The sequence below is a fragment of the Octopus bimaculoides genome, chromosome 15 (genome assembly GCF_046866305.1).
Source record: "Octopus bimaculoides isolate indiv1 chromosome 15, ASM4686630v1, whole genome shotgun sequence".
In the NCBI taxonomy this organism is placed as follows: Eukaryota; Metazoa; Mollusca; class Cephalopoda; order Octopoda; family Octopodidae; genus Octopus; species Octopus bimaculoides.
The window spans coordinates 22,062,520-22,085,046 of NC_142942.1; the positions used below are offsets into that span (position 1 = coordinate 22,062,520).

Sequence of the window (22,527 nt, forward strand, 5' to 3'; positions counted from 1 at the left end):
ATTTTAATTCAGAACGTAAAGACGAACGAAATGCCGCTTAACATTTTGTCCGGCGTGCTGAGGATTCTGCCAGCTTGCAGCCTAATGACAATCAAATAATGAAATCGATTTATTTCATAAACGCGTGGTTTTGTTATCTGTGATCGAAGCAATTAGTTTTGTCAACTTCCTTCGGTTCTTATAGTCATTGTAACCACATTGCTCTTGGTTTCCTTTGATAGAGTCCTGTTTTATTGCAAGCTTTCAGGTCAGACCTCTTCTCTGGGGTTAACTTCGTCCCACGAGTATTGGAAGTTCTGAACAGGGTCATGGCCACTACTGTTTCTGCTTTAAGTCATGATTTTTGGGGGGTTTTTTTCAAAAAAATATCCAAGACACAGCTATTTCTCTCATCCCATGTATTACGGTAGCTTGTTATTGAAAATAATCGAAGTTTAAAACATATTTCTAGATATCATTGATTGATGGATAAATATAGAACTTTATTAAAAAAAAAACTTTCAAAGAGAAAGAGCAGGGAGTGAATAAAAATGAAGAGAGAGGGAGAGAGAATCAAAATTGTCTTTGAAAGCAAACCTGCTGTACAGGTTTCGCTGGCTAATGGGAGATAACTCCTCGATTACCTTCATGGAAGCTCATTACGACTTTTATCAATGTTAATTACTGTGGTGATGGTGGTAGCTATGTTGATAGCACTGACGGTAGAAGAAGGTGGAGGAGGAAGAGGTTGTAGTTGTGAATTTCCTTTATTTTAAATAACGGTCTTCTTGCTACATGTCCTAAATTATTTTATAAAGTTCTATTTATAATCGTATTTATCTATTCAAATATTCACATTTTCAACTGCTCGTTTCGGCTTTCAATCAGGTCGTTTTTCTGGCCAATCTTCAGAGAAACTGCAAGTGCTACTTCCAGACATCGTGACCTTTTTTTCCTGGTGGTTACTAAAGCTATGGCAATGCCGGAAACCCCTAACATGTACCTTTAGCTAGTTATCTCAAGGGGCTAAGCATTTCTATCCTTAACCTGTACGGTTCACCTGAGTTAGATACTGAAGCCTTCACTTACAGAAGTCTATTCTCAAGTGAATGTGTGTTTGTCGAAGTGCAGCTGTGTGGTTGAGAAGTTTGCTTCCGAACCACATGGTTTCCGGTTCAGTCCCGCTGCATGGCACCATGAGCAAGTGCCAACTACTATAGCCTTAGAACAACCAAAGTCTTGTGAGTAGATTTACTAGACGGAAACTGAAAGAAGCCTACCATGTGTGTGCATGTATATATATTCTTTTATTTGTTTCAGTCATTTGACTGCGGCCGTACTTGTCCAAGGTGCTACACAGTGGGACTGAACCCATAATGAAGTGGTTGGAAAGCAAAAAGCAAACTTCTTACCACACAGCCACACCTATGCTCCCACAAGTTGGTCGTGTTTGGCAGCTGAAGTTAACGTTGTTGTTCTTTTAGTCCTTTTCTTATCTTTTATTCATTTTTCATTGGACTGAGCCCATACTGGAGCACTGTGATCAAGGGTTTTAGTCAACCCTGTTGCTCATATTTTCTTTCTTTAATCTGGTCTCTTTTACTGAACTACAAAGGGGACATAAATAAACCAACACTGGTTGTAAAGCAGCGAAACAATGGGTGGGGTGGAGGACAAACACAAGCACAGGTGACATCATTAGGACTGGTGCCACATAAAAGTAACCCCGTATACCCTGTAAAGTGGTTGGCGTTAAGAAGGGCATCCAGCCATAGAGATCGTTGCCTCAACAAATTCCATCTGACACATGTAAGCATTGGAAAATTGGACACTGAAACAATGATGGTGATGATGATGATGATATCTCAAGTAACACAACTGAATCTCTCTCCCTCTCTTTCTTTCTGTCTTTCTCTTTTGTTTAGTCTGAATCTCATTCTCTGTCTTCTTTCTTATTCCCTTTCTCTTTCCCTGTATTTTCTCTCTCTCTCTCTATTAAAATCCACCACCACTCCGACTTCATTATATTTCTCAAATCATCCATCTTCATTGAACAGTCATTCATTATTCAATATTCCATCTCCTCGAGGCCATATTCAACTAATCCTATCCCACTCTCCACAGTCCTCACTGTGCCACCACCACAATTCAATCTCTCTCTCTCTCTCTTCCTCTGCCAGGCAACATTACACGCTTTGTGCATACAGCATGGTGTCTTCTTTTGTATTTTAAAAAAAAGGAATTTTTCATTCTCAATACAAAGAACAAAGAAAAGTCCTTAAATCTCTGCTTCTCGTTTCTTTTTTTTATTTCTTTTATCTCCTCTCCCCTCCCAGAAATCCTCAGCTCTCCCAGGTAACAGAACTTATCAATCACCCAGCTTCCATTGAACTCTCATAGAGTTCCATATTCTTCAATAATTCTCTGCATGCATTATGATCAGGAGTGCACAGAGTGCAGTGAACAAAATAGCAATCAATTAGTCAATAGCTAATCAATAATGTTACACCTTAAATTGATACAATGATGGAGGAAGTGATGCAATCAATACAGGTGAGAAACTCAGTGTTTTACAGGAGATTTACAGCGTTGGGTTGTTTCATCCCTGTAACTAAGTGGTATCAACAAAAGACATGGTGTGTTTGACCGAGGACAGCTGCATAAAGAAGTGCCGAGCTCTAATTGTGGAGGGTCCCTGTGGAAGGGGTAGATCCTGAAGGCATGGGATGAAGGTCTTCGCATACTGGGCTTCACTGAGGAGATAAGGGACCGTGAGATGTAGCGATTTGCTGTACTTGATAAGAAACATCAAGCCAAGTAAAACCACTGTCCTCCATACATACAGGCTTGTCCTTTCCGGGTGCCACTTAAAAAGCACCTGTGCCAGTGGCATGTAAAATGCACCCAGCATACCCTGCTAAGTGGCTGACGTCAGGAAGGGCATGGAATCACAGAAGCCATGCCACAATAGACAAATGGAATCTGGACAGATCCCTGCTAACCAGCTCCATGTCAAACCGTCCAACCCATGCCAGCATGGAGAACAGACGCTAAACAATGATGATGATGAAGAGCTGGCGTTGATTAGTTGAGTAAAACCCTTCCAGGAAGTGCCCCAGCATGTCCACTGTCTAATGACTAAAGCCAGCAAAAGATTAAAGACAAAGATATATTGTATCTTAATCTAGTTTTATATCATAAAAAGAGTCTTAACTTTTTGATACTAACTTGAAACCAACTCTGGTCCTATGATACAAACTTTCTGCTTTAAAATTAAAACCTGTCATCAAAATTTGAAGTTGTTTCAAACACCAGCCATTATTATAATGGCAAAATTGTTTTACAAAACTCATTATTTTCGAAATTAATTGAAGTGAAAGCAGTATATATCAACAGAGGTATGATAGCAAAAGGTTTAAAGTGATCTAAATTAAAAACTTCCATCAAAATTTCATATCAATATATGTTCCAAACATCAGCTTAATAATGATTTTAAATTTTGGCACAAATTTTGTTTTACATTAAATTCCGATATAATCGTAATTTACGCACTCTGAAAGGTATTTCTTGAAAATTTCATTGAAATTTACCCATTTTCCTGAAAATTACGAGGAAACAAAGCTGACTCGAGTGAATTTTCCGGAACCCTGTCCCCGCTCATGGAAATTCTTTTCACAACAAATTCCGATATAATCGGAATCTACAGCATCTATAGCGTATTTGTAGAAAATATCATTAAAATATATCCTTCTTTTCTGAAAACTGGAAACAGAGTCGTGGTGAGGGCACACTTGTGTAGGTATGCCATTTAATCTGGTTTTATATTAATAAATGCAGTGTTTTAATCTAGATTATATTTTAAAATATCAGTTTTATTGTCGTTTTACATCAAAACGCAATATCTCCAAGCAGTTTCATACAGAAAGTGTTTTAACATTGTTTTACATTATAAATGCAGGCTTCGAACACAGATTTACACCGTAAACACTCTAAATTGATGTAGTTTTTCCTCATAAACAGGGGTTTAATGTAGTTTTACACCATGCAATTTTAACTGCGTATATCTGCAGAATTTCGGTAAAAATATGTATTTTTAAAAAAATGTTAGGGAACAAAGTCGAGGTGGGCTATCGAACAGTAGGTAAGCCTTTGAAAGATAGTAAGATGTGATTTAGCTGCTATTTCTAGCAGACAACTACGGCGAACCGGCGAAATGCTTAGCGGCATTTCGTCTGTCTTTTACACTCTGAGTTAAAATTTCGCCGAGGTCGACTTTGCCTTTCATCCTTTCGAGGTCGATAAAATAAGTCCCAGTTGAGTACTAGGGTCAATGTAATCGACTTTCTCCTTTCCCCGAAATTGCTGGCCTAGTGCCAAAATGTGAAACCACTATTGTTTAACCCTGGGTCAGTTCTATGATCAAGTGTTGCAGATGTTAACTTTCTAAAAGTGACTATGGTGTGATTTAGAGGAGATCTAACTGCTATTTCTTGTAGGTCAAGGCTACCAACATTTCAAAATATGGTGGAATGAAAGTCTCGGAGAACTGTTCTCACGTCACATTTCTCTCATCCTTAGTAACAACATCACAGACAGGTGTTATAATCACACCTGGCTTGTTGAAAATATTTACAACATAAAGATAGAGGGAGAGAGAGAGGGGGGGATATGTGAGTGTAAGTGTGAGTGATAGTGGGTACGGATGTGTGTGAGGGAAAGGGAGAGGGGGAGTCTGTGAGTGAGTGGTGGTATGCGAGTGAATGCGTATGAGACAGAAAGAGAAAGAGAGAAAGGAGGTAATACGTGAGTCAAAATGTTCATGAATGAATGTATGATCGAGAATAAGAGAGAGAGAGAGAAAGAAGAGTGTGTTAATGAGAGATAGTGTGAATGTATGTGAGAGGGAGGGAGGTGAAGAATTAGTGTATATGAATGCGTGATCGAGGGAGAAAGAAGAAGAAGAATACGTGATTGCAGGATATCGTGTATGAATGAGTGCATGTTAGGAGGGAGGGAGAGAGGGGATAAAAAGAAAGAGCGTGAGATAGAAAGATTGCTTGAATGGGTATGAGTGTGCACGTGTTTGAATGAGACGTGTGTATGTATGGATGGGTGTCTATATGTGTGTATGCATGTATATATATATATATATATATATAAAGGCGGCGAGCTAGACAAAATGCTTAGCGGTATTTCCTCCGGATTTACGTTTGGAGTTCATATATTTACATATATATATATATATAGGCATAACTACAGAGTTCTACCCCCCAGACTTTGGAAGGTCATAACTTTCAGAAAAATGAATATTTTTTAATGAAATTTTCTATGCAAATTGTATTTATTATGTAGATTCCGAATATACAAAAATTTTCGGTGAAAGAGTTTGGGAATGGGGGTGGGGGACAATTTTCGGAAATTCCAACAGAGTCCATTTAAATTCTTAACTTCCATGAAAATTAATATTTTTTCGTGAAATTTTCTACAAATATACCTTGATGTATGTACATTTCGAGCATGTAGGAATTTTGAAGGAAACATCTGCAGGTTATGGCAAAGTCTGGGGGGGGGGGTAAAACCCTGTAGTTATTGCTTATATATATATATAATGGTTGTCCAATCGTGACCATCACTAACCATTAAGAGCCTTATGCTCTTAGACAAATTTCGACTTTACACTTGTGGGTCCGCTGGTGGCTAATGAGCCCAGCTGACATTTTGTTCGTGCATTGCTTGCACACACACACTGAGCTTAATGCAAGTATATTTTAAAACAGATTTTCTATCCCTCAAAATATTTCGTGTATATATATATACGAAAATGGTTGTTTTGTAAATATTGCGCAACAATTAATTTGTATCTGGAGGCACGACACGGCCTTGGATTATTAAAAGTGATACGTGACACATTACTGTCTTTCTTAAAATCCATCCAATATTGGGTTGTCAGGGTACCAGGGGTAAGCTAGGATCCGATATGCTGAGGTTAGAAAGGTGGGTGTATGTCCAATGCCATCTTAAGGCATGGTTACACTTAGGCCTTACGGATCTAGAGGCCCGATTGTGATACTATAGGGGGTTCCTATAAGGTTGTTATCCACCCCTGATTGGAACTCTCCCGTATGACATGTACGCATGCTCAGTGACTTGCTTTAACTTCCGCAGACTAACGACTCACATACTGTACTGACCGGTTAATATGTCTCCGAAGAAATCACGCAAATACTGCTGTATATGCAGCCACTATAGAAGGAAGAATGTAGACGGCAAAGTTATTTCACTGCATATATATCCTGCAAACGTAGCTATTCGTCGTATTTGGCTTCAGAGATCGAGACATGTGATGAAAGACTTTGTTTACACTGCAAATAGCCAAATGTGTTCCCAGCATTTCGTCAATTTTAATGGACCATCGAAAGATCACCCCTTGCCATCCGTTTTTCCAAACAAAGTATTTAAAATATCATTAAGTGCATGATCATATACGCAGTTAGTAGATGAGTGAAATGTCTCTTTGATTTATCTCCTCATTAACAGATTAGAACATGTTAAAATTCAAGAGGGAAACAAATTCGAGTGGTGTACGTTGGGCTAAACACGAATGTTTAATCTAACAATCGTTGTGTTGATGTACAGGTATTTTTAATAAAGAATTTTGCATTCAAATAAATACATTGAAATTGTTATTAATGTTCTGAATGAATGTGGGAATTTCGAGTAAGCCTAGCTATGATATATATATATATATATATTCAATATTAACAGTTCTGTATTAGAAAACCAAGAATTTATACAAGGCTGTAAAAGAAGTGCTCAAACTAGTTGAGACATAGGTACAAAGTTAATTGCAGAATAAAACCGTTAGGTCATCGACTCAAAAAGCCGTAGCCCACCAATGATCACAAATAAGAAGTACAACATAGACCACAAAAACAAATTAGTAAAGGGAAGTCAAAATTTTTATACATAAGAATAAAAAAAATCGATTAAAAATACAATAGAATATAAATAAACTGCGATTAAAAGTTGATTAAAAATATTAGAGACCGGTACAAATACAGTAGAATAAATATATATATATATATATAGCAAAAATATAGAGAAAAAAGTAATACATAGGGAGACATAGCACAACAGTTCATTCGCTGAGACCAATAAAGAAGTTCAAGATAAATAGTACGAAAGTTCAACTACCTGCCTCATGACAGCAAATTTCGTAGGTAAAATCCAATTTCAGAAACAGGAATACCGAAGCGCACGGGACAAACCAACAACAGAACATCCAAAGTGTGGCAAAGTAAAATCCATATTTCACCTATTCCGCAGGTAACATCAGTAAAGTCAAACCATAAACATCATTTACAGTGGATTACAAGTATAGGTGGAACACAAACACAGAACACATGGCTATTTCGGGGGTATATCGCCGTATTTAGGACACAATAGAGCACAAATTGGTGATAACCCCTTCAGGATAAAAAAAAAAAAGACACAGACGTCAACAAAGTTACCAGTCAAAAAAAAAAAATTATAATTATGAGAGCAAGCTTAAATAAATAATAATATGGACTAGTCCAAAAAAAAAAAAAATCTAATTTTTAGTATACCCTTTAGAATAGTCAGGCAGGTTTGGTAACTAAAGACTATTAGGTTTCAAATCCAACGTAAGCCATGATGAAAAATAAATAAAAAATAAATACTACCATTGTATCCATATTTTTATTATCATTTTAATATCAATATTTTTGTCTTTTTATTTTAATGTTTATTTCTATCATTACCATTACTACCACTACTAATACTATTATTTTTGTTCTTATTTCTATTTTTATATAGTTTTAGGAAGGTGGAGGAAAATTTATGATTGCAAAAAGGGATTACCTCGATAAACTTATTCAAGGTTTTCAGCCCCAAAGACCTAAGAATGGAAAGGGATTCACTAATGCATAATAAGCACTTGCTAATATTAGCCCCCAATTTAGGGCTAATATTAGCAAGTGCTTATTATGCATGTTGAGCACCAGTTTTTTTGGAGTTGTGTTGCGAATTTGATTGAAGAAAGCGGTTAACGTGGTGAGTTCTCTGATTTGCGTTCTGTTGAAATTGTTTTAAGAACTATTATCGTGTCATGTTTTGAAGGAGCGCGTGAGTAGAAATACGTTGTAGGAATTTGTTGAGGAACTGTTATTGTATTGTTGCTTGTTTTGTTGTTGAAAGCCATTGCTGAGGGGGTTTAATATGACTACCAGCTAGCAGCTGCAGGCCGACCAGCGACATGGGAATGAGAGAGGTGAAGGTAGATGTGGAAAATTTGAAGAAACATTTCAAATATTTGTCCATATAATCTTAAATATTTCTTTAACTCAGGCACAGTAAGTACTTCAATAGCTGAATCATCGAGCTGCTTTATATCCATGATAAGACGTAAAACAATAACAATAGCGTGGATAGTCTGCGGAAGTTTAATTGTCCACATGGAGCGCCGCCGAGCCAAGGGAGATAACCTACTTATGGGAAAGCCCTATAAATAATGTGACTTGCTGTCAATAAATAAATACTATGGAGCCTAGTACATTGATTTGCTCGGGTGCTTATAGGCTCTGATTAAGCTACTCTCTTTAAAAAGTAGAGGGACACTGTACCCCTACATTTCCATCACTAATTCGGATGTCACTCAGGCGGAGGTAAAGAATACGCATACCACCCGTTTTCGATGTAACCCTAACCCCTAATTTTACCTTAAACACCGGGTGTGCTTATCCTTTACCTTCGCCGTCACTCGATGCTGTAAATTTAAGTTTTTTTTTTTTTTTAATGAAAATTACGATCCAAAGCAAAACCGAAAGGAGTTTATCGCACATTATGCCATTTGAATTATGGAGAGATAGAAAAAAATATTATCCAAAGATACATAACAAAATATATGAAGATTGAACTTTGAGGATTTTATTGAATAAATAACGAAGAATGTTATTGATACGATCAATTTCGAAGTTTTTTTTTTCGAAGATAATTTACCATTAATAAAATATGAAATTCCTAGTTAAATTTAATTCTAATCCTGGTCATATTATCAAACAGCAATAACTCTACGTAAAATCTGTAAATGATTACACCTTAGAAAAAATAATTTAAAATTATGTTTATATATGAAAATATTTAAAGGAAAATTATAATTTGACAATTAGAAAATATTAATTCTATTTTTTAAAATTTTGTTTCATTTTGTACAAATACATTTATGATAATAATGATTCCTTTTCAACAAAAATTACACTGTAATTATCAAATTTAGATAATTACAGTGCACTAGACCCTATGGTATTTATTTATTGACAGCAAGCTACATCATTTAGTGTATAAAATATCAGCATGGTTTAGTCGAAGAACAACAGTTCCATGTTGTATAATTGAGTAAAATCGAAATTTTTCAATACATCTTCTTTCAATTTAGACAAATGACGTAATTCCATGGTCTCAATCTGCCGTAAATCTCTAATAAAATATCACAGGACATCTAGTCAACCGAACGTAAAATGACAGCAAAAACCGTGAAGACGGAAGCGAAATTGCATCTAATAATAGTCCCAGCCCAGGCTAATCTCTCTCTCTCAGACATACGAGCGCGCGCGCGCAGAGTGTGGCCGATTGTTCGACTAAAGGCGGTGTTCCAGCATGGCCACAGTCAAACTGACTGAAACAAATAAAAGTAAAGTAGATATAATGTACATACATACATATATATATATTTATATAGCGTGTGTATGTACCTATATGGTGTGTATGTATTTATATATATATATAGTGTGTGTGTATACATGTGTATGTATTTATATGTGTGTGTGTGTATGTATGTATATATATATATATGTGTGTGTGTGTGAATATACGTATGCATTTATATGGTAAACCATTCCTCCTACGGCGAGAATCATGAGAGAAAATGACTATGTTGTACGCATGCGCACTTGAAGCGCGTATCAACTCTCTCTCTCTTTTTCTCTGTCTCTTTGTTTCACTCTTTTTCTTTCTCTCTCTTTCTCTATTCCATGTTGGCTGTTAAAATGTGTGTCTCACCACTTGTTACGGTAGGACTGCCTCATCTTACTGTTATTATAAGAGTTGGTGGTGATAGTCTATGAAATTGTATCGCATACATACTACATACATACGGTTTTTATTTCTTATATATACACATTCATTGTCTCTGTATTTCTCACAAGAAATTTTCCCTTTGATAAATAGATAACTTGCTGTCCCATTTTCCCCCCTCTTTGAAATAGACCCGACGCCATGTTCAGAAACTGACTGACACTTTTAACGATCAAAGCTTTTTTTTTAAAAAAATCATATTGTGTCTTTTTTGCCCTTCATCAATTTAACTCATTACAAACATCATTTTAATTACTAAGTGTAAAGAAAGAAAAGTTTTATTTTTTCGTTAACAAAAAAAAAAAATGCAGGACCACATATTAATATTGGGTCAAAGGTCAAAAAAATTTTTTTTTTCCATCATGATTAAATATTTTTAATTTATTTAATTAATAATCTTTACTATTTTAAAGTAATTTCTTTCGCTTACATTGATGTTTTATGGGTGAATTTTTGATATTTATTTTTTTCTAAAATGTTTCATCACTCAATGGAAATATATATTGTAGAGTGTATTCTATATAATATAATATACATATATATATATATATATATATATATATATATTGTACTCTATTTAATAGTCGAAACCGTATTAAAACAAAACTTGCATCAAATAATTGAGCACGTTTGCAAACAGGTGCATCTTCTCCCCCTCCTCTCATCAGTTGTTTGCTGCAATATATGATTCTAGCTTACTTTGGACTTGTGTATGTAGGTGTGTGTGTGTTATTCATACAAGACACGTGTATACATTTATAATGTATATAACATATACATATATACATACAAATATGAATACGCATATATAAACACATCCTCATAAATATATATACACTCCTGTACAAATACATATACACATATACACATATACATATAATGATAAAGTACTGCAGATAGATGATGTTGAAGTACATTACATACATTTAGGTGTGCATATCGAGTGATTTTAAATTAGATCAAATATGTATAAATATTTCTATATATACACACACATATATGTGTGCGTGTGTTTATTACGAGGTATTTATTTGGAGCTTGTATAGAATGGTGCTAATGAAAATATACATGAATATTTCATGTATATGATACTAGTATTATATACATCAGACAAGTGTATACATAATGTACCGTTATATATATATATATATATATAATACCGTAGTGTCAAACTAAATACCCCAATATCCTAGTATTAGGTCTATAAAACACATGCATAAGTAATGTATATAACAAATATATCTATATATATATATATATATATATATATGCATTTAGTATGTGATAGTTATATAAGCAGTTTCGAGTGAAGTTAATTAAAATAGCCTAAAAATTAAATTAGTTTCTAAAATGATTAATAAAATTTAAGTGACTCAAATATTTATTTTATCCATTCGAAGCCAATAAAAGTATAACCTCATTTTTACATTTCTGTATTATAAAGTGAGTTATTATTATTATACTAATTAATGCTTTTATTAATAATAATCACTTTCGTTATTTTGGTCGGATGTCTGCAAAAGTATCAAAGAAACCCAGTGCCTTCTGGTTTCTCTATATTTATGTAATATAATCCTACTGTATATAATTGGTGCTGAGACTAAATAAATCTGGAATATAGTTAACAAATATGGTAAAGAGCTAATATGAAGGCACAGTTAGTCGTGTTTCGCCTGTCTTTATGTAATTCTAAGAAATTTGTGTTTCCTCAAGATTGACGCTTTATGTATGTTGGGGGAGGGGTAAATAAATTTTGATATTTTTAACAATTTCTTTTGTTTTTATTAATTTAATTTTGCACAATCCCATGTCAAAATCAGAAAAATCTGAAAATTACTTTGACAGTTAAAAATGAATAACAAAAGTTGGAGTGGGAGGCCTACTTTGGTTATTTTAAAGCATTTCATTCTTCTTTCTTTTCGTTTCGGCAATTCATGAAATCCATGTCGGATTTTTGACTTTCTCCATTACTGCTGATTCCAATTTTAATTACGCCGTTTTTGCTTTCATTTTACCAAAGTTTAGATGAGATTGGACAACAAATTGTAAAATAGCTGATATACAGTGCATAAGATGAGAAATAAAATAGTTGTATTAGCAAATCATTTAACATGGCTCGTAGAGGTCCAAAGCAGAAATTGAAAATTGTCGACCAAGTTTTGACAGATGCAGAAATCCGAGATGAAAAGTGGACCTTAAATTCTTTGTCCAAGTCAATTGGTGATCCAGGTTCTTTGGATATTTTGGAATGGTTGGCCAAACGTCGATTGATTAGAAATACATATACATGCACTACATGTAATATTCCATGTGGTGTAAATAAATATACAGGTTGCGAAGACAAATATAGGTGGTACTGCAGCCGTTGTAAAAATAGGAAGTCTATAAGAACTGATTCGGTCTTTGATAAATCTAAGCTGGATCTGTCACAATTAGTGATTTTCATTTATTCTTGGACTAAAGATATGCTATTACAAGATACTGTTGCGAAAGCCAGCAGTGACTGGGCCCAGTTGTGCAAAGATGAGGGTATTCGTTTTATTGGACAACTTCCTATCCAAAGTGATGACATGGACTTGAAGAATGGAACTTCGGTGGTAGTCAAAATAGACAAGACCCATTTTTCCAGCAGGAAATATAATAGAGGTAGAGTAAACCAATGATGTTCGCTGATTCAGGTATAATTGGGAGAGAAGCGGCGTAATTAAAATTTAACATGTCTTTTTAAGTGTCATTAATTAAAATAATTCTTAAAACTAATTACCGGCTTACTTAATAATCGCAAATTGAATGTAAGGAAAGTTGTAAAATTATACTGGTTAATAATGAGCAAAAATACTGGGTTTCTTCTTCTGTTGCAGAATATCTGACCAAAATAATGAAATTAATTTACATTCAATAACGCAAAATATTACTACAGTAGTAGAAATAGCCATTCACTTTCTGTAATGAAAGTTGAGTGAAGATTATTTACTCCGCTTTTTCTCTCTCTTTAACATCATTATTTGTGGATTTTTTTTTCTTTTCCTGTAAAACAAAAAAAACAAAAAAATTCTGTATTATCCGAAAAAAAAAAAATGTAGGATAAAATACAGAATTAAGTTTGATTTTTTTTTTTTTCTTTAAGCGAAAAATAAAATAGTTATATTTATGGTTTTATAAATATCTGAACATGTTTGGTTAGCAGTAGATAAATGCAGACAAGAATCGTGTGTTGCTATTTACAGTTGTCATATATATATATAATCTCGAAATGAAAGTCAATGTAGTAGTCGCAGGAAAAAAAAAAGTGTGATCTTTATTTTGTTACTCGGAAGAGAAATGTCAAAGAAGGTGGTTTTTGGTTGGGGTTGTCATTAGGGAATAATTATATAAATATATATTTTCGTGGTATGAATGCATATTTTATATGACAAAACATTAGGATCGGTAACAATGAAATTATTAAAGCTAAATTGTGGGATAACGAATATGATAAAAGCCGAGTGATTTAATTATTACAGATAATTAGTTCAGTCATTTTTGAATGCGAAGTATGACAAATTTCTTCAATGCATAGCATATACCAGCATCTTGGGGGCGAATTTCGCCGACACTTTCCGCTTGCACAAATCATTCCTTAAATTGGAATACACTGATCCTGTGCTTATTCCCACTTTGTGAGCATTTTCCTGGAGTGTTACACGACAGTCTTCCATGACTATTCGCCGAACTTTCTCAATCGGTTCATCGTTTCGGCTTGTGGACGGCCTGCCCGAGCATGTCATCGCTCTTCACTGAGGTGTGGCCATGTTTGAAGCGGTTGTGCCACTCTTTGATCAGAGTTTTCCACATAGCATCATCGCCAAAGGCCTGCTTAATCTTTTGGATGGTTTGAGCTTGAGTACCATCAAGTTTTGCCAGAAACTTGATGCAATATCTCTGCTCGTTGTTTTCGGTATTTTTGCGTGAAAACGAAAGTCCTGCGAGCGCGCACTACATACACGTCTGTACTCTAGGCGTAACAGCCGGGTACTGGCGCGGCCTTCCGGCGCAAAATTTTTCATGCTTGCGCACAAAGGGTGGCGTGACCTCCTACCTACAGGATTTCGCCCACGCGGCGTTAGTTTTAGCGGGAAACAATAAAGTCGGATGCATTTTGAACAGACTTCATATGTATGTGTAAACACACACACATCATCTGCAGAAAACCGAGTAAAGGCTAATAAATTAATATATATTAATCTTTTTCGATACAGTGAGGCAAAACTATCCATCTATATGATACTAAATTTAATTTAAAACACATGCTATGTTAGTTATTCCTGCCGGAAACATAATAATAATAATAATAATAATAATAATAATAATATACTACATGAGGAATAATTTATAGTTTTGTGCTTAACGTACTTAGCTCCCTTTACACACTTCTGCAGATTTTTGTTGTTTGTTGTTTTTTTTTAACAAATAGATCAGGAAGATTTTGTTGTGTTGCTTTTATATTTCGTATTTGAAATAAATATCTTTAGCTTCTAGATTCCCTAATTTGACAGGAATAAACCCCGTTATACAGAGGTAATGTGTGTGTGTGTGTGTAATGTATTCGTTTGCAAAAGATGGTCAACTTGCAGTGTTTAGAATTTTTCCGGGTTCTAATTTAACTAAAAGTGGAAATACCATATTTTAATATTTTATGTAACGCTTTCGTTATCTATTCAATTATTTAAAATATGTTCTGTTGTTTCATATCGTCCTCGTTTTGACGCCCATTTTTCTATGCCTGCATTAGTCGGACAGCATTTATTGACGTAGATTCCCCTGGTCAGATTCCCTTCCTGTCATCAATCCATACCTCGTTTGCAAGCAAGGTAATATTTGCCCATGGTCAGACATGCTCGCACAGAATATTAGAAACGAATAACACCGCTTGTATGAGAGTGACGCTCATTTACAACTTTCGTGTGATGTCAAGACAAGAAAACAATCATACACATCATCATCATCATCATTTAACGTCCATTTTCCACGCTGGCATGGGTTGGACGGTTTGACAGGAGCTGGCGTGTTGAATGACTGCACCATACTCTACTGCCTGCTTTGGTATAACTTTTGTGGCTGTATGCCCTTCCTAGCGCCAACCGTTTATTGATTTTGATTGACTCAATACGACTCCTCAAGCATGGCATGTTGCCCATCACAATCAGAATCTCAATCAAAAATGGAAATTGTAGTTGTGGCAGATGCCAGGACCATCTGACTGGCTCCCGTGCTGGTGGCACGTTAAAAGCACCCACTACACTCTTGGAGTGGTTGGTGTTAGGAAGGACATCCAGCTGTAGAAACTTTGCCAGATTGGATTGTGTTTAGAACATAATTAACATGAAATTTCAATGGAAGATTTTGATTTAAATCACTTTCAAACTGGAAATTGGTATCATGCAACCATGTGCAATATCAGGCAGTTTCCTATCAAATTGGCTGCATCCGGCCAAAATATTCTACCTGTTTTATGTTCAACATGGCCAGATCCAGCTTTTCACACCAGCCCAACAATGACATTCAAAAACATCATCAAAAGCTAAAAAATGATAAATGATTATCATTTGTTTTCTCATAGGTTTGAGATTTCAACAATGATTATTTTACACTGACATTGTAAGGTTGGTGTGAAAGGCAGGACCTGACCAGTTTCAACATAAAACGGTGGAAATATTTTGGCTGAATATGGCTAGATTAAATGCTACAAGGTTTAAAATGGGTTAAATTAAAACTTATCAAAATTTCATGTTAATTTTCAGTTTAATAATGACTCTTCATCATTTCTGAAAATAATTGAAACAAATGTAATATATTTCAACAGAGATATGGTTACAAGAGTATTAAAACTCTCATTTTTTTATTCTGACAATTAAGGTACAATTATTGGTCTGGTTACATACTGGATTACTGATCATGGGGTTTATGAATTCAGACTTTATTATAGTCAGATAAACCTTCCGTTTTCAACCTGCTTAATTGACACCAAATACTTTTTCTTCTTTTTCCCACTCTTAATTCCCAGTTCAGTGACTAGCAGCTCCAAGGGAAGGGTTTTCACATGTAAAACTATCAATATATAATGCTTTAAAATTTCTCTCCCTCCTTCTTCACAAAAGACATTAAAAACATTGTGTGTGGTTGCCGACAGACATTTCAGTGCAACGCATAACACACTGTACCTAAATATCTTCATACCCATCAGATACACCATTATAATAAGAGGATTAGCCAACAATTTTTTAGGAATTAAAGGATTAAATTATGGATGTGTAATATCATTTAGAAAATTACAGTGTGTCAATTGAAGCAATATGGTTTCAATCTGCAGTTGTAGCTATTAATTATGTTACTAAATAGCCATGGAGGACACTTAAGATGTCACTCTATGCTAGATTACAGGTTTTTTGCAGTTAATGAAAAATAAACTGGTAATGCTTAGAACTAACAGTTATACACAGTTTAGGTTTTAGAACTAACAACAGTACCCAGCTTATGTCAAATTAGTCACAGTACCCAGCTTTAAGAAAACTAGCTGTGGTACCCAACTTGTTTTACAAATTGCAGTAGTACCCAGCTTATTATTTGGCACTAACAACAGTACCTAGTCTATTATATTGAAATAGTGGTACTGAGCTTTATAGAAAATAGCAGCAAAGAATGAACTCAGCCCGTAACATTCTTGAAAATATGTCCCACAGGCAAAATTTTAACTTGCTGGGTGCACAACTGTAGCCAACAACTTGGAACAAACACACACGTACTTATGCATGTAGATCAACCATCTATATACATATATGTGTGCACTGATGTGTATGTATGTTTGTATCTATCTATCTATCTATATATATATATATATATATACACACATTCACTGTTATATATAAGAAGATTTTGGTTAAGTTCTTGGTTGAGTCTATGATGGAGTTTTTCTCTTTTTTTTCTTTTGTAGTTATTTTACTTTGCTTCCATACCTCCAGTCCATTCCTTTGGTAAGACATGACCACCACCACTCAATACCACCCCTTTATTATGCAAAGGAACCAAAAATGATTAGAAGAAAACTGAAAGAATAAACCACCAAAATATAAGACATTTAGTTTACTTTTTCTGCATGTTGAGTTCAAATCCCAGAAGGGTTTCATTTTCCTTTTCATCATTGCAGCTGTCATTGAAATAGAGTCCCCTTTTGCAAGGGACCTCAATGACTGACCTTTCACTCAACAAATAAATGTACTTTTGGATGTAAGAAATAAATATTAACCCCTTTAGCATTTAAACTGACAAGATCTGACCCCTCACAGCTACCCTACAATGTCATTCTAAAACTAAACAATCACATCATCAAAATCTCAGAGCCGTGAGATAATCCAGGATTAAGTGAAAATGATGTGAATAAATAAACATTATTTTGGACAATGTAATTTGAATGCTGAAGGATTAAACTAATTAAAATATTGCTGTAATGAGTAAATCAAGTGAATAAATAATTTTATTTTAATTACTAAAATATTTTATAAATAAATGTGAATAGAATTTCTTTTACTAGTTTTTGCAGTTTTAGAAGTTTGTTAACCTCAAATATTTTTATAGACTCATTAAACAAAAATAAAACTATACAATTCAGTCTGTTGATCATCTTATTGATGTATTAAGTATAGATATGTGGTGATGGCGCCACATAAAAAGCATCCAGTACACTCTGCAAAATGGTTGGCATTAGGAAGGGCATCCAGCTGTGGAAACCAAGCCAAAACAAACTATGGAATCTGGTGTAGACCCTGTCAGCATAGAAAACATAAGTTCAATGATGATGATGATATGTGTGTGTGTTACTGTCTTCTCTTGATATTGTGTGAAAGTTGTAAGCGGGTGTCATACTTGTTTCCGGTCTTCTGTGCAAAACATGTTTGGTGATGGGGAAGGCCTATGTTGCTTAGAAACAGGGTTAAACAAGAGGAAGGGCACATGTACTCATGTCAATGGAATCAAGTTACCTGTTCTCCCTCCTCAAAACTGCCAGACATCACCTACTCTCCTGCTCATTCCTGCCTGCCTTGTGCCTTGAAGGTCCACCCTGAGATCGCATCAGCTCCAGCCAATCACTTCCATGCTCTCTTCTGAAATAGGAAGTAATCATTTGGTCCCTCTGTTCTGCTCTGGCTATTGCAAAAGACACTTGCTCTTGCCAAAGGTGCTAAGTGGTGTCTGACAGATGTTGCAAGTAGAACTTTTATACAGTGGCAGCCAAGGCTGTTTATATTGGTCTCGAACTTTGGCCTAAGGTCAATAATTTCAGAGGAGGGGCTAAGTCGATTACATTGACCCCAGTGCTCAACTGGTACTGATGTTATCAACCCCAAAAGGACAAAAGGTAAATTTGATGTTGGTGGAATTTGAACTCAGAATGTAAAGATGGATAAAATGCAACCAAGCTTTTTCCCCAGTGTTCTAATGCTTCTGCCAGCTTTTGCTGCCTGGACTGTTTATGTTAAGATTTCATAACTGTTCGTTTACACTGAAATATATGATAGAATTTGATGAAAATTTTGTCAGCTCATTAGTAACAGCTGTAAGATTAACTGAATAATTAGAACAAACCCATAACTTCTGTTATGGAATATGATGGGTTTCAGTTTGGTCTAAAAGTGTACAGTATGTGACGTTGTGGTGGTGAATACATTTCATGGTGTGATATGGTAGTAAGGACATGTCTGATGGTGTAGTGTGGGTGTGAGAGCAGGTGTGGTGTTGTACATGTAGTATTGAGTACATGTGGGGTGGTGTTGGATGGTAGGAAAGACATGGTCTATATTAGGAAATTAAAAGTGTGTGTGTGTAGAGTAATAGTGAAAAACCTGCAGTGATAGATTTAGTCGTGAGGCCAGGTTGTGTAATGTGGTGGTGAGGACTTGCAGTGTGATGTAATAATGTTGATTAGTAAAAGACACGGCCAACATGGCAGATGTGGTCAGTGTATATTTTTGGTCTTTCAGAAAATCGTATTATTGATTATCCTGGTTTTGGGACACATCATCATAATTGTTTTACATCCATTTTCCATGTTTGTATAGATCGGATGAGTCAGTTTTAACACAGCATCTCTCCACATGTTGCTGTCCTTCATTAACACATACTTAACAACAGAGGAAATCCATCAATCTTTGCTATTATGTGTGCCATATTCCATGATTAGGTTTTTCATGGCTGGGCACCATCTTCTTATCATCAACCAATTTACAGCTGGGTGCATTTTATCATACCACTTTCATCAGAGAGATTTTCTGCCACCACAAGAAGTTCCTTCTACCTTGCATCACTCTTTGTATTTCATCAACACAGACTTTTCCTAGGACCCAAAAATTTTCTTGTTACCAACTTTCACCTGTTTCCAAATAAGGAAATAGTTCCCTTCCTAATCTTTGAATACAAACAGCCACAATGGCCAGACATGTTTCCATGCCACATTAAAAGCGCTCAGTACACCTCTGTAAAGTGGTGGACTTTAGGGAGGACATCTAGCCATAGAAACTAAATCAGACTAGAACCCAGTGCAGCTCTCATGCTTGCCAATTCTAGTGAAACTGTCCAACCCATGCCAACATGGAAAATAGATGTTAAAGGATGATGATGGTGATCCCAAACAGTCAACGCCATTTCTTTACAGTTAGCATGCTGTGTAAAGACAGGAACATACAAACACATATGATAGCCTGCTTTCACTCTACCGAATCCATTCACATGGCTTTGGTTTGTTTGGGTTCACGATAGAACTTGCCCAGCATATTACTCCCTGGGACTGAATCTGCCAACATCTCGTCTGTGACATTTTGTAAGTAAGGTTGTTGGTTACCCAGTGCAGTTTAACCATTTAGCATTCAGATTACTTTGTTATGAGTAAATGTAATACTTATTTCTTTACACTGTTTTGAAATAATCATGCATTATCTTGTAGCTTTGAGATTTCAATGATGTGAGTGTATAGTTTTAGAATAGTATTGTAGGGTAGGTGTGAGAAGCCAGATTTAGCTGATTTAAACATAAAACAATACTTGGGCTGGGTATGGCCAGTTTAAATTTAAGGGGTTAAATACACCTGTGACAATTACAAGATATCTGTGGTGTGTATGTATATGTATATATATATATACATATAGACAGAGAGAGAGAGATTGAGGCAGATTATGTGTTTTATATTAACGTTGTAGTGAAGGACTACTAATGTATTTGTCGATGTGTCTGTACATGTTCAAGTGGTCCTTTTGTATTTTTTTAAAAATATTTTTATGTTGTTTTTGTTTAGTGTAAGCTAAACCTCTTCAAATAGCCATATAAATCATAGATGCTTCAACTGGGACCATCTGCTCTTTTAGAGAATGTGTTAGACTTTTGAAATCCAATCTTTTATACCTCATTATCTAAGATGTTAGGGTGTTAATTTAACACGATTTCTTTCGGTTTAGCTTTGTGAGATCATTTATGAATATGTGTGCATATCATCATCATCATTTTTTTAATATCAACTTTTCCATACTTGTATGGGTCAGACAGAATTTATCTTTTTGATCCATCTCTGTTTACTACTAACGTATATAATCTTCATCATTTTAATGTTCACTTTTCCATGCTTTCATGGGCCAGATGGAATTTGTTGAGACAGATATCCAATGACCAAATGCTGCTCTTCGTGTTTGCTAACCCTCACCTCTTCCCAAATCATATTTCCCTATATATTCATAGCAGATCGGAAATGCAGGACACCACTTGTAGTATGATGGTGACAACTATTCTGTGATGTGTAGACAAACAGACAGACACACAGCCACATATATATATATATATATATGATGGGTTTCTGTCAGTTTCTTTCAACGAAGTCTGTTCACAAAGCTCTGGTTGGTCCAGGGTTATAGTAGAAGACATGTCCAAAGTGCTGTGCAGTGGAACTCACTTCAAAACCATCTATATTCTTTTCTACTCTAGGCACAAGGCTTGAAATTTTAGGGGGAGGCAGCCATTTGATTAGATCGACCCCAGTACGCAACTGGTACTTAATTTATTGACTCCAAAAAGATGAAAGACAAAGTAGACCTCAATATATATATGTGTGTAGGCATGGCTGTGTGGTTAAGAAGCTCGCCTTGCAACCATGCAGCCTCAGGTTCATTCCCACTGTGTGGCACTGTTGCAAGTGGTTTCTAATACAGCCCCAGGTCAAACAACGCCTTGCACATGTATTTGGTTGACAGAAAATGTAGAAGCCGGTCACATATGCATAATTTGTGTGTTTGCCACAACCACCACAACCATTGCTTGGCAACCAGTGCTGGTTTGTTTACGTTTCCATAGCTTAGCAGTTTGGTAAGAGACTGTAAGAATAAGTACCAGATTAAACCCTTCAGTCTAACTAAAATAAGTAAAAGATAAATATAAACATACATACATATATATACATATATATATATATATATATATATATATATATATATATATATATATATATACATACAGACACACACTTATTGGGACCACTTTTCATAATACATCACCTGGTTAATGTCACCTTTATGAGAAGCATTCCATTGTGTATGTATGTATGTAAATATGCATGCATGCACGCACACACACGTGTATGTGTGTGTGTGTGTGGTGCATTCTTCTCATTAATATAAACTTCATTTCACATATTTTATTCCGAAACATTTATTCAAATTTCTGAAAAATTTTTCAAAAGTATTATTTGAAAACTATTTCAGGCGATGGAAGCCCCCCAGTCGGGTCCTTGGAAGCCAGTGACACCAAAAGTGAGTAATGGATTCTTATATTTTGATTGTGACATTTTAAGTAACGAATCAGGTGACAGTTGAGGTGATATTGATCAGGTATGTGAATTCTGGAGATATTAATATCGTAGTATAGGACAGAATAGCATCGATATATTGCTGCTGGTGAGGATGTTTAAAGCAGAAAGTTAGAGATTGTGTGTAATTTGTTTCAATCATTGTACTGTGGCCATGTTGGAACCCATCTTGAAGGGTTTAGTTGAACAAATCGACCACAAGTACTTGTTCTGTGGGTCTCTTGTTGGCAAAAGTAAATAAGCACACCCGGTGTTTAGGGTTTTTGTTACGCTGAAAACGAGTGGTGTACGTATTCTTTAGCTCCGCCCTCTTGCCAAGCCACTATGTCATGAGAACGTAAACAAACCAACACTGGTTGTCAAGCGATGGGTTGGGACACAGACACACACACACGACGGCTTTCCACACAGTTTCCGTCAACCAAATATTTCCTCACAAGGCATTGGTCGGCCCAGGGCCAGAGGAGATGTCACTTTCCAAGGTGCCATGCAATGAAAACTCCAAATCACTTGGTTGC

The 22,527-nt window shown here is 35.5% G+C and overlaps 1 protein-coding gene and 1 long non-coding RNA gene across 3 annotated transcripts in view; one reads left to right on the plus strand and one right to left on the minus strand.

Moving 5' to 3' along the window:
• Positions 1–7,205: 7,205 nt before the first annotated feature.
• The window catches only part of LOC128249493 (uncharacterized), a 29,195-nt gene continuing 13,873 nt past the window's right edge, over positions 7,206–22,527 (minus strand). Inside the window, exon 3 of one of the 2 annotated variants that reach the window (XR_016244432.1) lies at positions 7,206–13,158. This is a non-coding gene — a long non-coding RNA (uncharacterized LOC128249493). Of the gene's footprint in view, positions 13,159–18,142; positions 18,668–22,527 lie in introns of those variants that run through there. The other variant, XR_016244433.1, reaches the window with a different exon arrangement.
• LOC106879773 (uncharacterized) overlaps positions 12,243–22,527 on the plus strand; it is a 46,380-nt gene continuing 36,095 nt past the window's right edge. Inside the window, exons 1-2 of the mRNA XM_014929469.3 lie at positions 12,243–12,777; positions 21,906–21,953. Coding sequence (XP_014784955.2) covers positions 12,243–12,777; positions 21,906–21,953 — 583 coding nt within the window. The remainder of the gene's footprint in view (positions 12,778–21,905; positions 21,954–22,527) is intronic.